Source organism: Cyprinodon variegatus, unplaced genomic scaffold (genome assembly GCF_000732505.1).
Source record: "Cyprinodon variegatus isolate N-32 unplaced genomic scaffold, C_variegatus-1.0 Scaffold27, whole genome shotgun sequence".
NCBI classification, from domain to species: Eukaryota; Metazoa; Chordata; class Actinopteri; order Cyprinodontiformes; family Cyprinodontidae; genus Cyprinodon; species Cyprinodon variegatus.
Genome location: NW_015150480.1, coordinates 2,201,063 through 2,221,388, shown reverse-complemented (window position 1 = coordinate 2,221,388; position 20,326 = coordinate 2,201,063). Strand labels below are relative to the sequence as shown.

The 20,326-nt window shown below is 40.0% G+C and overlaps 1 protein-coding gene across 6 annotated transcripts in view; it reads right to left on the bottom strand.

Moving 5' to 3' along the window:
* ralgapa2 (Ral GTPase activating protein, alpha subunit 2 (catalytic)) overlaps nt 1-20,326 on the bottom strand; it is a 147,679-nt gene that overhangs the window by 6,568 nt on the left and 120,785 nt on the right. For 4 of the 6 annotated variants that reach the window (XM_015396705.1, XM_015396727.1, XM_015396742.1 and 1 more), the window contains one exon: nt 4,808-4,929. In XM_015396705.1, the coding sequence (XP_015252191.1) occupies nt 4,808-4,929 (122 nt within the window). Of the gene's footprint in view, nt 1-1,844; nt 1,905-4,807; nt 4,930-20,326 lie in introns of all 6 variants that reach the window. The other 2 variants (XM_015396711.1, XM_015396719.1) reach the window with 1 other exon arrangement.

Below are 20,326 nucleotides of genomic sequence, written 5' to 3'. Positions count from 1 at the left end.
CAGGGAGCTGGATGGATGGAGCTTCAGCAAGCATGTGTGGTGTTGTGGTTAATTGGATCTCAAAGCTTTAAAGAAAAATTGGGTTAACTGGTTTTGGGTGATGACTTCATGAACAAGTGGTATTTCTCTGAAGGTACCGTCATGTTTAATGGTGCCCAATAACAGTTTAGAAAAGAAGAAGACAATTTAGAAAGCCAGAGCACAAACATTACACAGTTCAAATGGAAACAACAGGCTTAGAAACATTTAGAGCCAATATTACGAGTAAAAAAGCAGCTGGGAGTGAAGGAGCAAAAGATGGTGGGGCGCCTCAAAGGGTCACAGAGCTTTCATGTAGTTTTATCCTGAGTGAACCTTTATTTCTCCTGTGCTAATAGTCATTTTAAGAAGTACAGCAGATGACTAGAAAAACAACAACAAAAGCACTGAAGAGGGGTGAAAAGCAGTGTGGTGTAACACAGCAACGGAAGAGCACTGATGGTGAAGGGTTTAATGGAAAGATGGTACAGTTCATGCACAAAGTCATGATGTTGCACAAAAGCTGCACGATGACAATGAAAGATAACAGCTGCTGCAATAAAACAAAAAAAGAATGACATGAGTGGCCTAGAATCTACAAAGATATTCATCCCCCTTTGTCTTTTTTACATTTTGTCACATTAAAGCTCCAAACACCCATACACTATTATACTGAGCCCCTAAAGGGACACTGAAGAGAAAAAAAAAAAGTTGTTAGGCGAACCAGATACTTTCTTGCATGATCATATGAGTATTTTAGACAACCGTGTTCATTAAGGTTCATGTACATTAACTAATTAGGCTATATTTTCAGTTTGGGCACCATACAAAGAAATTGCTGCATTGCTTGTAAGACATCCCTATTATGTTCTGTCTGAACGTCACTTAAACCGTATCCTTGTGTCCTGTGGTCTATTTCGGCAAAATGTATGCTGTGACATTCATTCAAACACACCTGCAAATGACTAGTCAACCGAATGGATATAGATGGGTGTATACAAAATGTCTGGAAAATTGATTAAAAGTTAAAAAAAGTATTTGGTTTGCACTAGAAAGTTTTTTTTTTTCTTCCTTTTTTCTTCAGTGTCCCTTTAGGGGCTCAGTACTATTAAGAGCTTAAGCAAAAAACCCTGCAACCACCTCCCTTTATTTTGCTACCTCCTTATAAAATCTAATGCAACTGACAGCAGAATCTGCCACTCACACATCATTGCTGCACAACCTATGAAACCGAGACAGAAGTTCACCTTAAAGCAGGTAAATTATATTAAACATACAATTATCAAACCATTTTCACATATTCGAATGGCCCAAAGTCCAGTCCTAATTCTAATTGAGAACTTGCAAGACTTTAAACACTGATTTTAAAAGAAAATCTATGTGCAACCAGAGCGATACGTCTGCAGAGCTGATAGAGACGTATCCTACATGAACTTGCAGCTGAAGTTGCAGCAAACAGGGATTTTACGAAGTAGAACTTACGGTTGAAATTTAACACTTTTCTTCCATAGTCACACAAACCCTCAATAAAATGCATTAAGCTTTGTAGCAGAAATGTGAAAAAACATAAAAACGTTTTAAGGGGTATGAATAGTTCTGCATGTCACCATGTATATGCCATATTCTCCTGGTAAGGGTATTATTCACGGTGCCCAATTCAGCATGCAGGACCTGTGGCTGGATTCAAAACCTGGATGCATTAACATGAATTAAGCGCAGGCTGTAGTGATCTGATGATATCAGGATCGGAGTAAAACTAAGTGCTGAGTGGTGGATGTTAATGGGCTGATCGCCATGCCAAATATGAAGGAAACAGGCAGTCTTACAGTCCAGCTTGGCCCAGGGGTACTCCATGTCCCAAGCCATCCCCGGCCAACGCCTGCACGCTGTCATGGAGGATGGATGACATGTTAGTGGCAGCAATGGCAGCCAAAGCAGAATGGACAGAAAGCAGATGGGGAGGACAAAGTTGCGTATAAACACAGCCCTGCCTGATTAAAAGTAACTGAGAGCTGTAGCACTGGTGGGTAGAGGGAAACGAAGCAGTCAGCCAGCAAACACAGTTCAATTAAATTATATACAATCTTATAAGGCTGGAATAGTGTAGAGTTCTGTAGATTAAGAAGTCAACATCTCAAGCTGGTCAACTTTTGTTCCCATGTGTGTTTTGTACTTGGATATACATCGACAGCAAGGAATTACACTGTTCTTCTAAAGATGTTTTCTTATCCTTGTCCTTTTATAGTCAAAATATTCTGATCATTAAAAAAAATAATAATAACCCCAAAAAAGAGACATTGAGTAAATAAAAATGCTATTTTAAAATGATGATTTAATTATTAAAGGAAAAAACTTTGCCAAAATATGTCCCTACACGAACAATCACAGATCAACGGTGAATAACTCCTTTTTCCTAGTTAATCAAGAGCTTCAGAGAACCCAGCGATCAGTTAATTAGAGCCTGTCTGATATCATGAGAAGGGCTAACAGATCTGAATAATCAACAGATTATGTCTGGATCAAAAGAAATTCATCAAGAAAGGCCCAGGAAAGGTCGGCATTCCACAGAATGAACCAAGAAGCTGTCCGCTAATAAAGCCGGGAGGTCACAAAACACAAAACAGCACATTAAGCACGGAAGACCTCAGTTTAGCTCAGGTTTATAATTGAAAATTAAGAAAGAGGCTGGGCAGAAATGGAATCTATGGAAGATTTCAAAGGTTAAAACCACTGCAGACAAAAAAAAAGACCCAATTCTAAAGATTTTGGAAAAATATTCCATTAACTGAGAAAATGGTTAAACTTTAAGGATGAAGTGCATCTAATGCAAAACTACCAACATTAAACAAAGAAAAAAACAACAAAAAACACAAAAATAACCTCATATCCACAGTTAAAGATGGTAGAGGTAGAGTAAAAGTCTTAGGCTGAACTGGAAAACCCAGAAAATCTGGCCTCAACCAGAAAACCATGAAGGAGAATTTCCTCTTATCAGTATGTGAGATGAGCAACACATCCTAAAAAAAGGAGAAAAAAAGGAGATTTTGAAGCGGCCTAGTCAAAGTTGAAAACTAGAATCCCACTGAGATGTAAAAAACGATGTTAATCTGACTGTAAAAGAAAACATTTCAAAGGGAAGAGAAACAAAATCCTTCAACAACTACAAAAACCCCAGTTTCTCTAAACGCCTGGTGGCAGCTGCTTTTCTACAAAGAGTGAGTCACCCCAGCATTTTTACATTAATAAAGGAAATCATCATTTATCATCTATATTTAGAAACTCACTTGTTTGCTTCATATAACAAAGACTCTTCAGGTATTACCAAGAGCTAATCATTGACAGCATTTATAGCCTGAGGACATACAAACACAGACTCACAAAGTTTCCTTCAAATTGCATCTTCGGATGTCTAGCTTGGGAGACCCAGTGATCCACCCATGTGGTCAAGATATTTTGGTTCTTGCCAAAGTGGCTCTGCTCTTAGCCCTTTCTTCTTTTTTCTTCTTTACTTTAAGAGAATATCTCCTTAGTGTTAACAAGATTACTGTTGTTTCCTCACAGTGATCACAACGGTACGGCATAGATTTGCATTGCTTATTAAATTAAACACAAGGAAAAAGAAATGGGATAATTCAACATTCTTATTTTATAAGAATAAAGTAATTTAGGGGAAAAATGCATGATAACCCCTCATTTTTTGAAGTATAAAAAGAACAAACAGCAGAATATTTCTAAACTGACATAAGCAGCAATTTAACTATTTTTAAAATGTTTTTACGTAAAAGAACATCATTTGTGTCTAAGTATCGGAACATAAACATAAAAGCAATTTGAAATACAGCACTAAATAAATCTAACAGTGTAGAGAAATGTGTTTTAGCTTTAATGTGTGGGTATTTTTTTCTCTCTTGTTGCCGAAGGAGATTTGACACCTCTGCAGGAAGGAGCGGGCAGCGGTATGGAAATGTGAATGACAACTTCTTGCCTGCCTGAATGTCACACCTGCTCCTATCTAAAGTCCGACACACAGATGGAAACGCTGGAAAATAGGCCGCAGTTAATTTTCACTTGTCTACACTCACAGTAAACACACCGCATGCACGCTAAAGCACCGTTAATAAGTATAAGCCCTGACATATCTGGAAACGACAAGGCATCTGTGGTGTGGTATTGTGAAGTGCTTTCCTTGTCAAAACAGAATGTGTGTTGGGATCCAATAGAGTAGAAAAGTGCAATCTAGTATTGATTTCAGTGCTGCTGCAGATCGATCAGAGCTGCTACAAGGAGGAAGAACAAGATAAGACACGTTTTCCATTCTATTCATCATGGACTGATAAGAGGGCTGTGCTGACATCCGCGGGCTGCTGTTTGTCGGTCAGATCTTTTAAGTGTTAGTGACTGAGCTCATGAGGAAACACACACACAGACAAACACAAACAGGCACTCTGCAACTGGCATTTAAGAGGCTGCTTATATTCATGGGGCAAGTAATTGCATGGAAAGATGCAGATTGGAAAAAAAAAGGATGAACAAAGTAGTGTGAGTGGGGCTTGAGGAAGTGGAGAAAGCAGTGTGTTTGAAGTCAGTCGGAGCGCATGAAGAGCCAGGGCTTGTTGTTTGATATTCATCAGTGGCGTAGGCGTTGAAGAAGAGAGGAGGGGAGGGAGAAAGGGGGCAAACAGGTGTGTTTTGAAGGAGGGGAGACTAATGTGGAGAGGGAGGTAAGAAAACAAATGAAGAAAGAAAAGAGGACAAATGATGCAGCAGCAATGAGATGTTTATTTCTCACCTGTCCCGCTCGCTGAATAGGCAGGGGAGGGGGAGAAGACCTGCGAAGCGAAGTCTTCAAAGGTCATGACCTCTCTGTGGTTCTGGACAATGGCTTCCAAGTAGAGTGCTCTCTCCTCGTAGCTGGCGATGCCTCGTTAAAGGAGCAAACGTGACGAGTAGGAGAAGAAAACAAAAGCACCTGGTGCACACTTTGAGCTTTTTACAAAACAGTTCTTAGAGACTAAAACTATATATTTTTTTGTAAAATGACAATAAAAAAGGTTTATTTCAGTTTTAGACAAAGCAAAATGAATATAACCTACACCAGCACCATAAGTTAAAAACATTTTCTATCCAAACTATATTTGAAGAGGCTGTTTGGATGCAATATCGGTGCCACCTGTTCCCCCCTCTATAAAAGAACCGCAGCCCTAGTTATTGGTTAAAAAATCGTAAAAAAAACTGATGTATGACTTAAAAGATTTTTTTTTTGTTTGCCTAAAGTCTTTGCCTTAATGTTAATCGAGGTAAAACAAGGAATTAATGACAAGAAAGTATATTTTCTGCAATATATCACCCAAAGATTATGAAGATTTTTTATTTTTATTTTACCTTTATTTTTACGAGAAATTAAATCCATTGTGATTTGGAATCTCTTTCACAAGGATTTAAAAGAAATATTACTGTAATTGCACCATTTTATAAAATTGTATCAACCAAATTTTTACGACCTTTTAATTGTTCAAACAAACCTTTTAACATTACACAACCGTTTTTAAAGAATTTAATTTTAAAAGCCCACAATCTCCCCCATTTCCTCCATGTTGCCTGAGGTCTCCCACTGGCACAAATGACTTTCACAGACCACCCCTGTTCTCTGTGTTACACCTCATAGGTTTTGGTTTGTGCAATGGAGAACTTCAGCCTTTTGTTACATTTGTGTAACTTGGATTTTTTGCAGTTCTTTTTCGAAAGGCTGTAGTCCCAATTTGACGAGCGTCATCCATGTTTGTTTCTGCCATATAAAAACCTCCAGAAAGCAGCTCAGAATCAGCACAGCCCTCCAGAGGTTCTTTGGAACAAACATACTTCTTGCTCTTGACCTCATGAAGGAACAAAAGCTAGGGGCTACAATGTGATGAATCCTGATGAAACCTGAGATTCTCTTAAAAAACAGAAAATTTCACTTCCACCTTTCTTCCATCATACTCTCTCCCTTCTCATACAAGACCAAGAGTCGAATATGTTTCATTTAGATGGTAAAAAAAGACTTTAGATAAGTGTCATGTTTTTAATTACCTCATTTGTTACTGGAAAAACAGTCAAGTTACATTTTAACTCAGTCAAACACAGTGTATTGTTTACATTTGTGTCATATTTCTTATTTGCTCTTGCTTATTAATAAACTAGGCTTGGTCTGCAATGGCTTAATTTGGCCCATTAACAGAAGGCAAACACTCGTCCATTAATATCAGAAGTGATCAGTCCCTATGACAACAGTTAAACCTTTAGTGTCCATTAAGATATACAGTTCCTTTTTAGTTTCAGGAAAGGTTAGAAATTCCTCCTCAGAAATAATAAACTTTACTGACATGTTTTCTTATTTTAAACATTAGTTGGACTATCTGACTTATGGTTATTTAAGTCATTTAAGCTGTCCAATAGTTGCTAAATAAAACCACTGAGAGTATGAGGTAGCTTTGCTGGACCGGACAGCTCCACTATCATCATCCCAGCCAGGAGCAAAAATGGAACAATCAGCCATGCCACACAGCCACAGATGAGAATGCAGTCTCCAAAATAATCATAAAAAAAAGAATACATCAATGCTGGCGGGATGCTGAAAAGCTCTCCTCTCCCTACTCGCATCCCTTGCCTCTCTCTAATAGAACCCCTGCTGCAGGCAGCATGTCTAGGACCACCCTCCCCGATGTGCTGCCTGCCACTTCTCCGTGCCATCAGGGGGAAAATTGGAGCCATTTGAAATTCAGAGTGACAAGCAGTGACTGAGGCCTGGGCAGCCAGCATGCAGGATGGATGGCTGGATTTGGAATTGGGAAACTCCAATAAATAAATAGATAAATAAGCCTGCAAAATGGCCTCTGGGTGAGGGTGGAAAAACATTCTGATAGCCATTATCATATGATTATCATGGATACATCCTACTAGGTCTGTTGTGGAATGGAGGAAAGTGTGGGATAAAATATGGTGTGGGAAATCATTGGGGTAAAAAGGACTATTTGATGCCATGATGACTGTAAGTACCCTGAGATTTAACAATGTGTGGGTGAGCAAAATCCGAGAATGAGTCGGACTATTCTCTGTGACCGTGTTTTCTACTCAAACAATGCCTGACAAATTGCTTGACGAACGCATGAACTCTCAAACACACAAAGCTATTTATCGAACGCTGATGCCCTCCTCCCCCGTCTCATTATGATTGCCTGGGTTGAGTGAAACTCGGCTGGAGCGAACGCCAAGGATGAAGCAGGGTAAGCTGAGATAGGCTGGACTGGGCCGAGAGGCGCTGGTCTGGGTTAGATAGATAGGACAAGACAGTCACTGGGCAAGAAGCCTGCGGTGGGCACATGCCGCCACAGCAGGGGCCAATAAAGCCATGACCAATGGCTTTGAGGGGAACCGTGGCGGAGCAGGGATGACAGACACCTGTGCAGAGACACACCAGCGGGTATGATAGCCAAGCTGTTCAGGGTAACCGACAAAATCTGGACGCAGGGTCAAAAGTGACAAAGGAGTCTCCACTCTACTTTTAACTGACACTATTAATAAAAACATACACAGCCTGGCAGGAATATTCATCCATCTACATGAATATTATGAAACAACAACTCTGCATCATGAAGAAGCAAGAAGGTGCAGTTTTTTTTTTTTTTTTTTTTAGCATTTTACTGATTTAAATCCATAACATTGAGCCAAAAACATTTTTATGCAGCTCAATTAACAATCAAATGTCACCAGTGGAATCAGACTAATAACCAAAGGTTTGACAAGGATGCTAAGTAAAAAAAATTACTTATTAGTTTAAAGCTGGGTAAAGATTTCAAAGAAACAGCAAACCTACTAACAATTATCTGTCCATTATTTTTCAGGGAATCTGCTGAGAAGTAAATCTGAACCTTGGAGTAGCGACCCACGTCTTAGATTTAAGATTTGGATAACAGGGCAGCTGCTAGCCATTAGCTCTACTTATCTGACCTTCATAGCAAAATGTTGAGAAAAAAATATTAATGTGAAGGAAATCAAAAGAAAAATCAATGGGTTAAATCAGGTGGTGCCATGGTAATCACCTACAAAAAATAAATTACCTTATTATGCTGCAGCATGTGGTTGTAGTATGAATGCTTTAAAAGTACAAAGCATGGTAAGAATGTCAAAAGTGAAAGTCAAATGTCTACATAGAGAAAGCCTTTAAAGGCTATTTAGATCATAAAAAGATGTTTGAGAAAAATATACAATTTGAAGATCAAGACAACAAAGATAAGCTCATATTTTACTCTTCAAAGAACAAAGCAGAAGAATGACAATACTAAAAAGTATATATCCTTTATATGAAAGGTCTAAAAGCTGCCAAACAATATGGTGTGACTAATTGATTGTTCCTCACAGGAGAGCAGCATGACTTTAAGCATGTAAAAGCACTTCCTAATGTGCTCTTTATCCTTCTTGCAGACATGCAACGTCACTGTTTTCTGTCACTTGCTGGAAACTGTGCTGGACAAAGAGTGGGCATCCCAGGCCCTGCTGCTATGGTAACACGGGTCACAGCTCAGTGTGGTGGGTCATGTCCAGGGTTTAGTGGATGATGGGCGGACAGAAAAGGAGTTAGTAGGAAAAATAACAAAATGTACCTAGAGAGGTGATAAGTAAAGGCAAAAAAATAAAAAATACAGAAGAAATGGTTTTGATGAAACAACTTGCAAGAAAGCCAATAAATGAAAAACAAGAAGGGATGGGGACAGAGAGAGAGAGCCCCAGCACAGCGTGGGTCAACAGAGCCATATGGCGGTCCATTATCAGAGATGCAGATGACTGTGGGCCTGTTATTGAGATTCCTAAAGCAAATATTGACTCCAGCTGGAGCAGACGCTCTCTGACTCTGACACACGCCTCTCCTCCACTACTTCCTTCCGCTGCCCTCTTTGTAAGTTAGACAAATGGATTACAGACAGCAAGGGAGAGAGAGAGAGAAACTAAAATAATAAGAACAAAATGAAGATAATAGAGTAATCAAGAAATGGGAGAAAATAGATGCACACTGGAGGAGAAAGCTTGGTAAGAAATGAAAAATAATACAAGGTATTTTTCAGATGGGTGAAAGCACAGGGAATAATCATGTTCACTCAAGTTAATGTTCAATGATATGTGCTGGTAAAAAAAAATAGCTGCAAAGAAATTTGACCTGATGCTCATCAAGTAGTAATCATGCCTTCTCTCTCCCACTCCTTTTATTTTGTCCTAATTACTAATCCATGGGCACAGCTTGTTCTACTGCAAATGCACAGCTGCTGCCGTCTCCTCGCAGTAACCGAATCAAGGGGCACATCCAGAGCAATGACGCAGAGGCTATGTCCAAGCTACAGTATGGACACCAGGTCTGCTCATTCTGACCTACTTTTCCATTAAAATATGAATGTGTACATGAGCGGTGGGACCAAACAGGTAAATCTCAAATAACCAGAGCTCAGTGTAAATATCTCCATTTTATTTTTGGAAAAATTGCTTTTTCCCGATGAAATCCTCATCAAGGACTCAGTTGTCTACATTCCCACAGATGGACTGCAACTCAAGTCACCTGTGACATAACTGCCATTAACAGCTGGACTGGATGGAAGACTGTTGCACCACTTTGGGAATTTCCAAGGAACCCTGATGTTCCAAGTGGCTGCATTCCTATTAGGGGGAGGAGAGAGAAACCAACGTGATGTCTATGTAGTGTGGGAACCACCAGCACAGTAACAAGGAAAAAAATACTCCCAGGTTTGAGTTGTAGAGAAAGTTGGTTTATGTCACCTGCATTTAAAAATGGGGTGGAAACGGCTCCCTATAAGGTTACGTACTGGGATGAAAGACGTAGCGATAAAAAGATGGGTGGGGCTAAACAAGGCCTGGGTTCAGCTGGGATTTGAATAATGACCAGGGGAATAGTGGAGGGACCAGGCTAATCTGGAAGATCGTGCTATGGGTGCTGCTGGATTTGGGCTTGCCTCATTTATATTCCCAGGTTCTCCAGGAATGGGTTCATCTGTGGGGACTCCATTCTGGTGTCCCAGGCATCTATACACTACCAACACTGACACATTGTTGGTGGCGTGCATACTTAAAAACATCTGTTTTGTACATAATCGCCTTCTGGGTGTAGCTTTTGTGTTCTTGGTAGGTTTAGCAGAAAGTGTCAGTTTCACTAAGCCTACCTGTGAAGCCATATGTGTGTGTGAGGGTGAATCTGGAACAATGTACGTGTACATAAATATGCATCTAGGGGAGTGTGCACGTTCTGTATACATATGCATTTGTGCTGTCCAGATGGCAGGGAGGTAGCTCTGGGGGAATGGTGGGGGTCAAGCGTCTTTGTGGATCAAAGCCAAGGTCAGGGCAGCTGCAGTGGCCCATGTTCAAGGTGAATAGAGGCCTCAGATGGCTCTTCATTAGAAGGCTGCCCCATCCCTGCTGGATCCCATCAGCCAATCACTACCATTCTACATGATCTCAGTTTTCTCACCTTGTTCTCTTACCTTCCACAGATCCCTGTTCTGAAAGCACTCTATATTTTCAAGTCTTTTTGCGCTGTAAATAACTGAGCAAAGGCAGAAACCAAGAAATGCTCACACACAAGCGTAAGTATGTAAACAGACACGACCGAGAGACACACAAACATCCCATTTACACAAACAGTTTGGGGGGGGAAAAGGAGCCTGGGTTGACCTCTGAACTACTGTCTCTCTGGAGAGAAGCATCCTGACAATCAGACCAGCCTGAGTCTTTGTGCTCCTCTGTCTCCCTGCTGACAAAAGTCCTCACACCATCATTGGCCTCTGACACACACTCAACACATTTAAAACAAATTGAACCTTCATGCACACATGCACAGCCAGCAGGGATGATTATGCACCATGGCTTTAAAACAAAGACCAGTGTGAGGGCTCAAAACCAAAACATGTTTGTTTAAACACTAAATTTCATTCACACCAAAAAGATGAGGGTGTTAGTAAGAAGATGGCCAGAGAACCCACGGATCACTGTAACTTATGCTAATTTTACAATTCTAAGGGTATGAGGAGCTGCAGAAACCTTGCTTTTTTCAGAACTATTGGTGGAAGGATCCTTGTTTTTGTTCTCACACTCCAATCACTTTGGGCACCATAGCAGTAGAAAAATTGTAGAAAATAGTAGTAAAAAAACTAAAATATTATGTGTATTATGACTTGTAAATATAAGTAATTGTTTATTAGTTGCAAATCTGTTGTAGCAATTATCTAACTTAACTGTACCCATTAGTTGCAAGACAGTTCAGATTAAAGCACAAATTTGTCGACCAGTAATGAAAATAAAGTAGTGTTGCCTTAAGCAAGTGTCAGATCCTAAACTAAATTATCCAAGACAGAAGCAAAGAGGAGAGGTGGAAATCCAAATTAGATTAAGCAGTACTGGGTCTCTATATCCTCCACATTGATATCTAAACACTTTCTCTCTGCTTCCCTTCAACAGAAATCGGATGATGGGTACAAGGAGAGTGACTGCTTCCTCTTCTTAAATCTCAAATGTCTTGTGCTAAGTTCAGACTGCAAGTGCTGGAAGCAGCAAAAAAGCTTTTGCTATTTCATTTTTGATGCTTGTACACATTAAGGACAGACGCACCTCAAAGGCAGCTTTGACGCTCCTAAAGCGCGTCCAGTAGTTTTAATATGTTTTTAGGTGAGAAAGTCAACCTGAAATCTCTGAAATCTCTGCAGTCAGTTCATCAAGGTTACGATCCTGCCTTCAAATATTATTTCGATGTCCGAGCTGCTCGGAGCGCTGTCACGGGGAATCCCCTACAACGGCAGCCTCTGGCCCGGTCACCTCTTCTAGGTTTTCTGCTAATGTTCGCAGTGGCTGGAAGGAGTTTTACATGTACGTAATTAAAACTGCAGGCACTAGAATAATAAAAGTGTACATCTTTTTCTGGCAGGTTTCAACATTTAAAGTTATTTTGAGCATTAATAAACTGTTTCAGTTGAGTGATCAAAGCGATTTGCATCAGCTGTGCTGTGTCTGTCTCCTGCCACCTCCCAGATCAGCTTATCTGATTGGTTAATGTGGCACGTTAAGCAGCAAAAGTTAAATTTTTCCAACTCCAGCAGCTGCTTGTGCAACGCGTCCCACACCTCAGATGCTCATGAGGCGCTGCTTCGGCTGCTTCAATGCGTCAAGATGCGTTGCTCCTGCTGCTCGAAATGTGGTGCAGGATCACTGATGCAGGTGAACCATAGACTTTGCATGTAAACTAGCTGCTTCTGCTACCTCTATCGCTTGCGGTCTGATTGTATTTTCAATCATGCTAAATTTTAAAAGAGCACTCCGTAATGCTAAGAACATTTGGCTTGATTAGAAAAAATGTTGTTGAAAAGAAAGTGAGGAAATTGAAGGGTGGCCAAGACTGCAGATTAATTCTTGATTGCTGACACTGCTTTAGGCAACAGAACTCAAAAAATAGACTGGTCTATTTAATCAGTGAACTTAACATGAAAATGACCTAGCCAAGAAAACCAAACTAGGACTTCTACACATGGACAAAGCCTGTGGATGGCCCTCCTGCCTCCGCAGCACAGCCAAGGTTAATGCTGTTTGTTGATGCGCTTCTAGGAGAAGGGGCTCTTGTTGTGGAGAGGGACAGATGAGAGATGATGGGGAGGATTCCTCTGTGCGGCTGACCCCCTCACTGTCAGTCTCCACATCTGCCCATTAACCTGGGCCAATCAGCTTGACCTTGGTAAGGAGAGGGCCTCAGGAGTAGCTCATAGTGCCATCGACTCCAAGTGGTCATGTAATTGGCCTGTTAAGAGGAAGAGATGTGGAGGTGGTGGTGGGCTGCTTGGTTACTTTGGGGTGCCAGTGCAAACTGACTGAAACACAGAAGTGTTTCTCTCTTAATAAGCGTATTATCTACAGTCTCTGTGTGAAACAAAAACTTAGAACTTACCCGCCAACCTAGATATCAGACAAAAACTATTTAGCTTTAAAATTATAATTGCAAAGGACTTCATGCAGTAATGCATGAGATACGCACAGTGGCTTGCAGAAAGTACTCTGAGCCACTTGAACCTTTTCATATTTTGTAAGGCTATAACACAAACACAAAGTAGTAAATAATCATAAAATAGAAGGAAAACAATACACAGAGCTGCAAAATGCTTTCCAGAAAAGAACCTGAACTGCAGCATGCATTCTGTGTGCCCATATTTGAATTCCCCTTTTGCCAGCTGGGAGTTTTTTTTTAGGAATTAGCTAATCTGGTTATTATGAATTTTGAAATCTTACCACATTCTCAACAGAATTCAGGTCTAGACTCTGACTGGGTCGTTCTAACAAACAACTATGCTTAGATTTAAATAATCCGACTGTAACTCTTGGTGTAGGGGTCATGTTTTTCCCTGCTGGATGGTGGACCTCAAAACATGAAAATCTAAAGTCTTCTGCAGCCTTTGAAAGTTTTCCTTTCTTTTGCACTTTATTTCTCTGCTGAAGAAAGAAAAATATCCCAAGAGCATGATACTGCAACCACAAAGCTTAACTTAAAGACTATGTAAAGTAGAAACGTAACTAAAAAAATAGGTGGAAGCTTCTCGCATGCGTGAATCATGTTCAATGGGCAAGAATAGAAGAGTCGCTCTGCTCTCTGACTGCAGACGCAGGCTGCAGCTGCTGCATCGGAGTCCCTGTGCTTTGATGGAGGGATGGGCTCCTTTACTAACTGTTCACAGAAGACAATAAATTCAGAGCAATTGGTGCTCTACGTGTTGTCACCAATGTCTCCAACAAAACAGGAAAAAGTCACGGGATATGTCACTATTGTTTTTTTTTTGGGGGGAAGAAAGTAGATAAAGAGTCCTGAAAAGTCGCTAAATACAGTAACAAAGTCTCTAAACTAGCAAAAATACTGATCGTAAAACAGGATAATTGAAACCCAAATTTGATTCTAGTCTCACATCAAATTCATAAAAGGTTGGGAGAATTTTTACATGTATAGAACAATACATTTATGACATTTATAATGTGTTAGAAGAAAATTCTAACTCTCCATGTCTTTCAACATGGTCTTTTCAGAGTGATCGCCAATGCCACACTAATTGTTTTGTAAATAAGAAAAAAATTATTTTGGTTTCACCTAAACATGGGATGAATAGTGTCACATGTTTTTACATCCTCTACATGGTTTGCAAAACTACAGATACAACTGGGTTGGGATTTTATTTCAACAATTGTTTTTTTTTTTTGCTACTCTTCCATAAAACCCCAGACTTGTGCACTCTTTGAACAATAGTTGTTCCGTCAAAAGATTTTACCACCTGACTTGTAGATCTCTGCAGTAGTAGAGGTGGATGGCAATGCCTCAGTAGGTTTGCAGTTAAGCTTTCGGTTTAAGTCATGATGGACCGCAGAGAACTTTGTGAGATGTTTAGAGCTTGGGACACTGTTTTTATCACCTAACCTTCCTTTAAATTTTATGATACAGCTGAATTAATAGAGCTTAAATTAGACACTGATGAAGTCTATTTACCAATTAGCTTAACTAATTGGTTTAACAAAATTTCATTTAGGGTTCTCACCATAAAGGGGCAACAAATAATTTGCAAATCATGCATGGGATTTTTTTGTTGTAGGACACTACTTAGTGTTTGTCTGATCAATACATTCTCAGTTAACCATTTAAAGTATGTGTAATAAATACAAAAAATAGAAAAAGTTTTAGAGGTAGCAACATTGCAAGGCACCGTATGCACCGGTAGTGTAGTGGGAATGTACAGCAAATAATAGGAAACTGGAGTTACAGAAGAGGTGGGGGGCACTGGTCAAGCCATAAAAACAAGGGATTTAAGTGAAGGGGAAATAGGGAGGAGACATAAAATGAGGGAGGGGGAAAGATGGAAAAGAGGAAGGAAAGAAAAAGAGATAAAGCCAAGCAGGTGTTGATTGGAGAGAGGCCGAGCAGTGAGTGCCACCGGTACCTGTTGTCACAGCGAGGGCTGAGGTGTGAAGCTCGTCTCAGCAGAGGCCCTCGGAGGTGTGAGGTGATTATGGGCAAGAACAGAGAGAAATTTAGATGGAGAGACACAGGGAGAAAGATAGACACGGCCAGAGAGTGAATGTGGCAATAAAGCTGGCTGGAGGAATAATGGCAGAGTGGTAAGGAACAGCAGATTGAGATGGATAAAGTGAGAGCATGTATGACAGAAACCAGCAACTAGGGTGATTGTGCAGTGCGTGCGTGTGTGTGTCCCATTTTATATAGCAGCTACTCAGCCCTTGGTGTCTCATTAAACAGCTTTTTTTGGGGGGGGCAGAGACAGCTTTAGCAGTAGCACAGAAAATGTATGAATGTGTCACAAATGCATTATGATGAATGGAGGTGTCTGCGTGTCCATTTTCAGGGTAAGTGTAGACTTGGATGACAGCGGAGGTTTCAAAGAAATAGCTGCTTTCAGAAAGTTTGAACAAGTAGGCTAATTAGTGGAGCTGGGATAACTGGAGCTGCAGGAGCCCCAAAGGAGTCAGGTCAAACAGTAATCCCAGGTTAATGACACCTCCTGAGGGCTCAGTTTCCCGCTACAAGAGCTTTCTACGCTCGAACCTCCACACCTTACCGCCGTCCATCTGGCATTCAGACAGAAAGAAGGGGAGTTATGGTCGTGACATCACTCTCAACCAGTGACATCATCACTGCCCATCAGTGATTTCACATGGGCTGGCCTCAGCTGAAGATCAAACCTGATGTCTGCGAGCTAGCATGCTGGATAAATTATGGGCTCCACCGAAAAAGTAGTTACCCATTTTCTGAAGTCTCTGGCAGTTTACCGTTTCTCAGGGGGACAGTAAAAATTGATTTTTTGCCAAACAACAAATCACCTACACAGAGGTCAGTAGTATTACCTGATAGTTGAGGATAAGGCTTGAAGCAACAAACCACTGTTTTTTACCAGACACTATGGACAGCCATAAGATTCACGGTGACCTCATATGGTCTGTCCAACACGGCAACTATCAAAGCCTACTGGTCTTATGTATTTAGATGAACCAAGTCTGTAACCAATCTCATTTTCAAAGGACCTGGCGTCCATTGATGAGTCCTAATACAGCAGGCTCAGATGTGAAACACAAAGGGTCGACGTGATTAATCAAACACAGACCCATTATGGCCAGACAGTCACACCAGCCTCTGCGGTGCGCTAACAGAAAGTCATAATAAGATGAGCTACAAAAAGGCTGATAGGGATGAAGATTAACAGATACAGCACCGTGAGTGGCTGGGTGAGAGTTGTCTCTGAAGGTCTCTTTTGTTAGTGATGATCACCAGAGTGACATGGACGTCGGTGCCCGATGGAAACATTATTAGGTCGTGACAAAGGTGGGAATGATATGAGCTATCTTGGGTGAATGCGAGTAATTTCTTCTCTTCGGCTTCTGACATTTGACTTGTTTGGAGTCGAGTCAGGACAACAGCATCTATCTGATCTCAATTTGAACTTTTAATAAAAATTCACAGATGAAACACAGGGGGGCATGATGAACCCAGATAGTGACTGAAATCATACTGAATGTTCACGAGCCAATTCAATTTCTTTAATCTCATTTGTGGAATAGCACTCCTTATCAGGTAACAAACTAACTCTCAGCCTTTTGAGTCTCCTGCATAGCATAGCAACAATCAAAGTCCCCTGGTGTTCTTCAATCTATTTGACACATCCAGAAAACAGGTCAGACACTTAAATTACAAGAGTACAGAGCCAACTTCGGGTCATGGCAAATTATTCTGATTTGAACCATACAATAACACTGCTCAGACAAGCACTAATGAAATATTAAAAACTAAATGAACAAGCTTCTGAAATTTTAATGATGCTTGTGGCATGTGCAACAGCACAACTGCCAAGCATTAATGCCTCACATCTCTGCTGACATAAAACCTCCTGTTCTCCCACTGCCCTGTCTACCAAAGGTTTATCGTGCCAATTAGGCTGCCTGGCCTTATGCAAAATGACAAGCATTTAGCAGGAATGATAATGATCAGTACCATGTTGCACATGATCAGATTTGGGGTAAATATAAATGCTAAGAGGATCAGATCCCTAAGGGGTTGAGCAATCTTAAAAGGTTTTAAAGCTTCTAGATTTATGGGGAAATTATTGTTAAAAACTAAAAATATATACGTTTACATTTTATGTGCATCTGTGAGCATTTTATGTCCATCTTAATATGTTGCAATTGGACAGTAAAGCTATTTAAATTGTTTAATCAAGGGGGCAAAACTCACGAAAAGTGTAGATCAGGGGTAACCAATTAAAAAACAGCGGGGTCTGGATAAAAAAAAATAAAATCATCAACCAGTAAAGGTCCAGAGACATTTTTTCTTATATTCCATTGCTTTAAACAGCATTCAACACTGAAATAAAAAGCAGGTGTTTATGCATCCATGTTATTATCGAAATTTTAAGTTAAAAAATATATGTTTTTTTAAATTAAAATCTAAATTGTTTTTGAAGTAGAGAACAACAATCTTTTAGTTTGGTATTTAGAGAATTTCCTGACTCATTTTTTCTACAAAACACCTAAACTGACATTTTTCTTTTTTCCTTTCTTTTTTCTGGCTTAATGAGAGCAGTGAGATTTAGGCTGCCCTGCAAGGCTTTAAACTTGGGTTTGAATGGGGACAAAGCCATTCTCAAGCACACATCAAGGTGCTCATTTTGAGTCTGGATCGATATTTATTTTTTTTATTGTGTTCATGGTGGAGAATCCTGCTTCACAACAGTAGGTTGAGCCAAACATACTCAAAATCTGCAGGGTCATCTTTGAGGACACCATTTCACGTTTCTTTCACTAGTTCACCACGCTTCCTCCAGCAATCCACACTTTCTCTGCTCTCTTTTTCTCATTGTAATCTCTTCTCTTTTAATCATTGTAATCTTCTTTCCCACCGCCCGGCTTGCCACAGGTTTGCCTGCTGTGTCTAAAAGTAGCTAGTAAAAAAAAAAAATAAAATAAAAATATATATAAATAAAATAACTGTAGCTAGTAGCAGCAACCCAGACTGACACAGCTCATTGGCTAATTTGTATCACGTTTAGCCGGGTCCCGGAAGCTCCAGATGGCTTTACCATGTTAACAGCAGAAGCAGCGCAAGTAAAGTTAGACAACTTTTATAAATGTTTTAAATCAGGTTGGGTCCGGATTAGCCACCAGGTGTGTCCGGATCCAGACCGCGGTCCACAAATCCTTGACCTCTGGTGTAGATTGTTTAAAAAAGTGATGCAATTAAGATATAAATGTCTTGTTAGCTGTTATTATTGCTGCTTTCACAGAAAATTCAAAAAAATATCCTAAATTAATAGATTAAAACAATTCTAATATATTTCAGCCTTGTGAAAGTATATCCATGTACTGTACAGTAGATGCATTCAATAGTTGGGTGGGGCCCTATTGCATGATTTACTGCACCCCTGCTTTTCTTTTAAATACTGTCACTGTTGTGCTTTGTTTTGTTAAAAAGCTTTACTTTATAGTTTTTCCTTTAAATATTGGCCTTTAATATTAACGAATACAGTATAAACAGACAGTGTCTTTACCAATAAACTAGAATGTCTTAGCTCCTTTATGGATACTTTTTGTGACTTGATGCTGGACAAAATTTTTTTAATCTGTCTTTCTTATGATTGTTATTTCATATATATATATATATATAATTTAATTTATATGAAATTACTCCAGAATTATGAGAAATTAAAACTTATTTTGAGAAAAACGGTAATAGAAACACCTTTTATTAGCTGTATGAAGAATCGCTCAATGTCCAAATAATTAGGATATATTAACTTCTGTAAGATATTCTATCCGAGATGCACCTGTCTTCTGTACAGAGACACATTTTGTAGACTACGTCTTGATGATAAAGGGCTGGAACTGAGGCAGGAGAAGGACCAAGCCTTCTCATTGTCTGCATTTCAACGGATAAGAAGGACAGTCATGGAAGATGTATATTTGTATGCACACAGAAAGAAACTCACACAAAAAAACCTTGGGCAAAGAAGAAAATAGACTTCTGTGTTGGCAACAGCTTTTCCCTAATCCTCGCCCTTGGGCTATATTGTGCAGTCAAGCAGGCTATTACATGGCAACAATTAGGGGGGCTGCAGCCCAACACCTGGTCGTCCCCTATTCTGGCCCTTCAGTGGCAGCTGACTGTACAGTCTCACAGCCAGGTGGCCCTCCTTCAATGACATTAGCTAGTCACTCCAGGGTTAATCAGGAGCCAGCCATCATCCAGTGGGCAAGCATTGAGGCCCATTCAGACTGGAGGCTTTTATAGTCAAAATGGATGGAGACAATGTCCGTTATAAAAACTTCTTCAACTGAAGATCTTGGATAGAAATCCAACATAATCGAAATGGATTTGGGGGAGGGGGACAGAGCCCGCGGCCCCCATAGATTCTCAGCATAAGTTCGTTGCACTGTCTTGATTGGGTGAAGCATAGCTTAGAGCATGTCAACTGTGCATCCTGCAGCTTATAAAGGACCTTTTCATGGGTCGACAAAAACAGATGGAGGAGCGGGAAGTACTATACATACAAGCAGACGGGCGATGATATGGGGGGAGGGACACTGGATTTTCGTCAGGCTCCTGATACAAAAACAAGTGGGTGTAGCTAGAGCAGCTCCAGATATTTCAGCCTTTACAGGGAAAATAAATTCCAAAGCCCCCTGGCTTGGAGATCTGAGGGTAAATAACAATCATTAGAATAACAAAAAGCCATAGATTTGTACCCAAATGAGCTAGAATCTCATCAATAATAATTAGAAGCTATACATAACTAATGAAGATGCGCATGTTACATTAAACAACATTATGGAGTCTTTCCATTGTACAAGATCAAATCATTAAATAAAGTAAAGGCTTTATTACATTTAAACCATTAGTTTAGTTAGGTAGTGTTAATGGAAATATGATAACTCAATACTAAAAGTCCTGAGTTATAAAAATCTCATCCCCACCTTCTCATTATTTGACAGCAAATAGCAACGTTGGGACGGCCTATATGCTGCATTGGATTCACCTCTGAAATTGAAACCTGGAGCTGGTAGTCACATTACAACAGAGATGGGACCATGTCTTTTGTTGCTAACTTCCATTTTGAGTTTAAAACACAACAATTATGTTCACTAGTAAATATTTTTTAGCTTTGGGTGCAAACATAGGTTTGGTTCGGTATATGTTGATTGTTACACCGAAATCCCATAAAAATTTATGAAATTAATGAAAAAATCC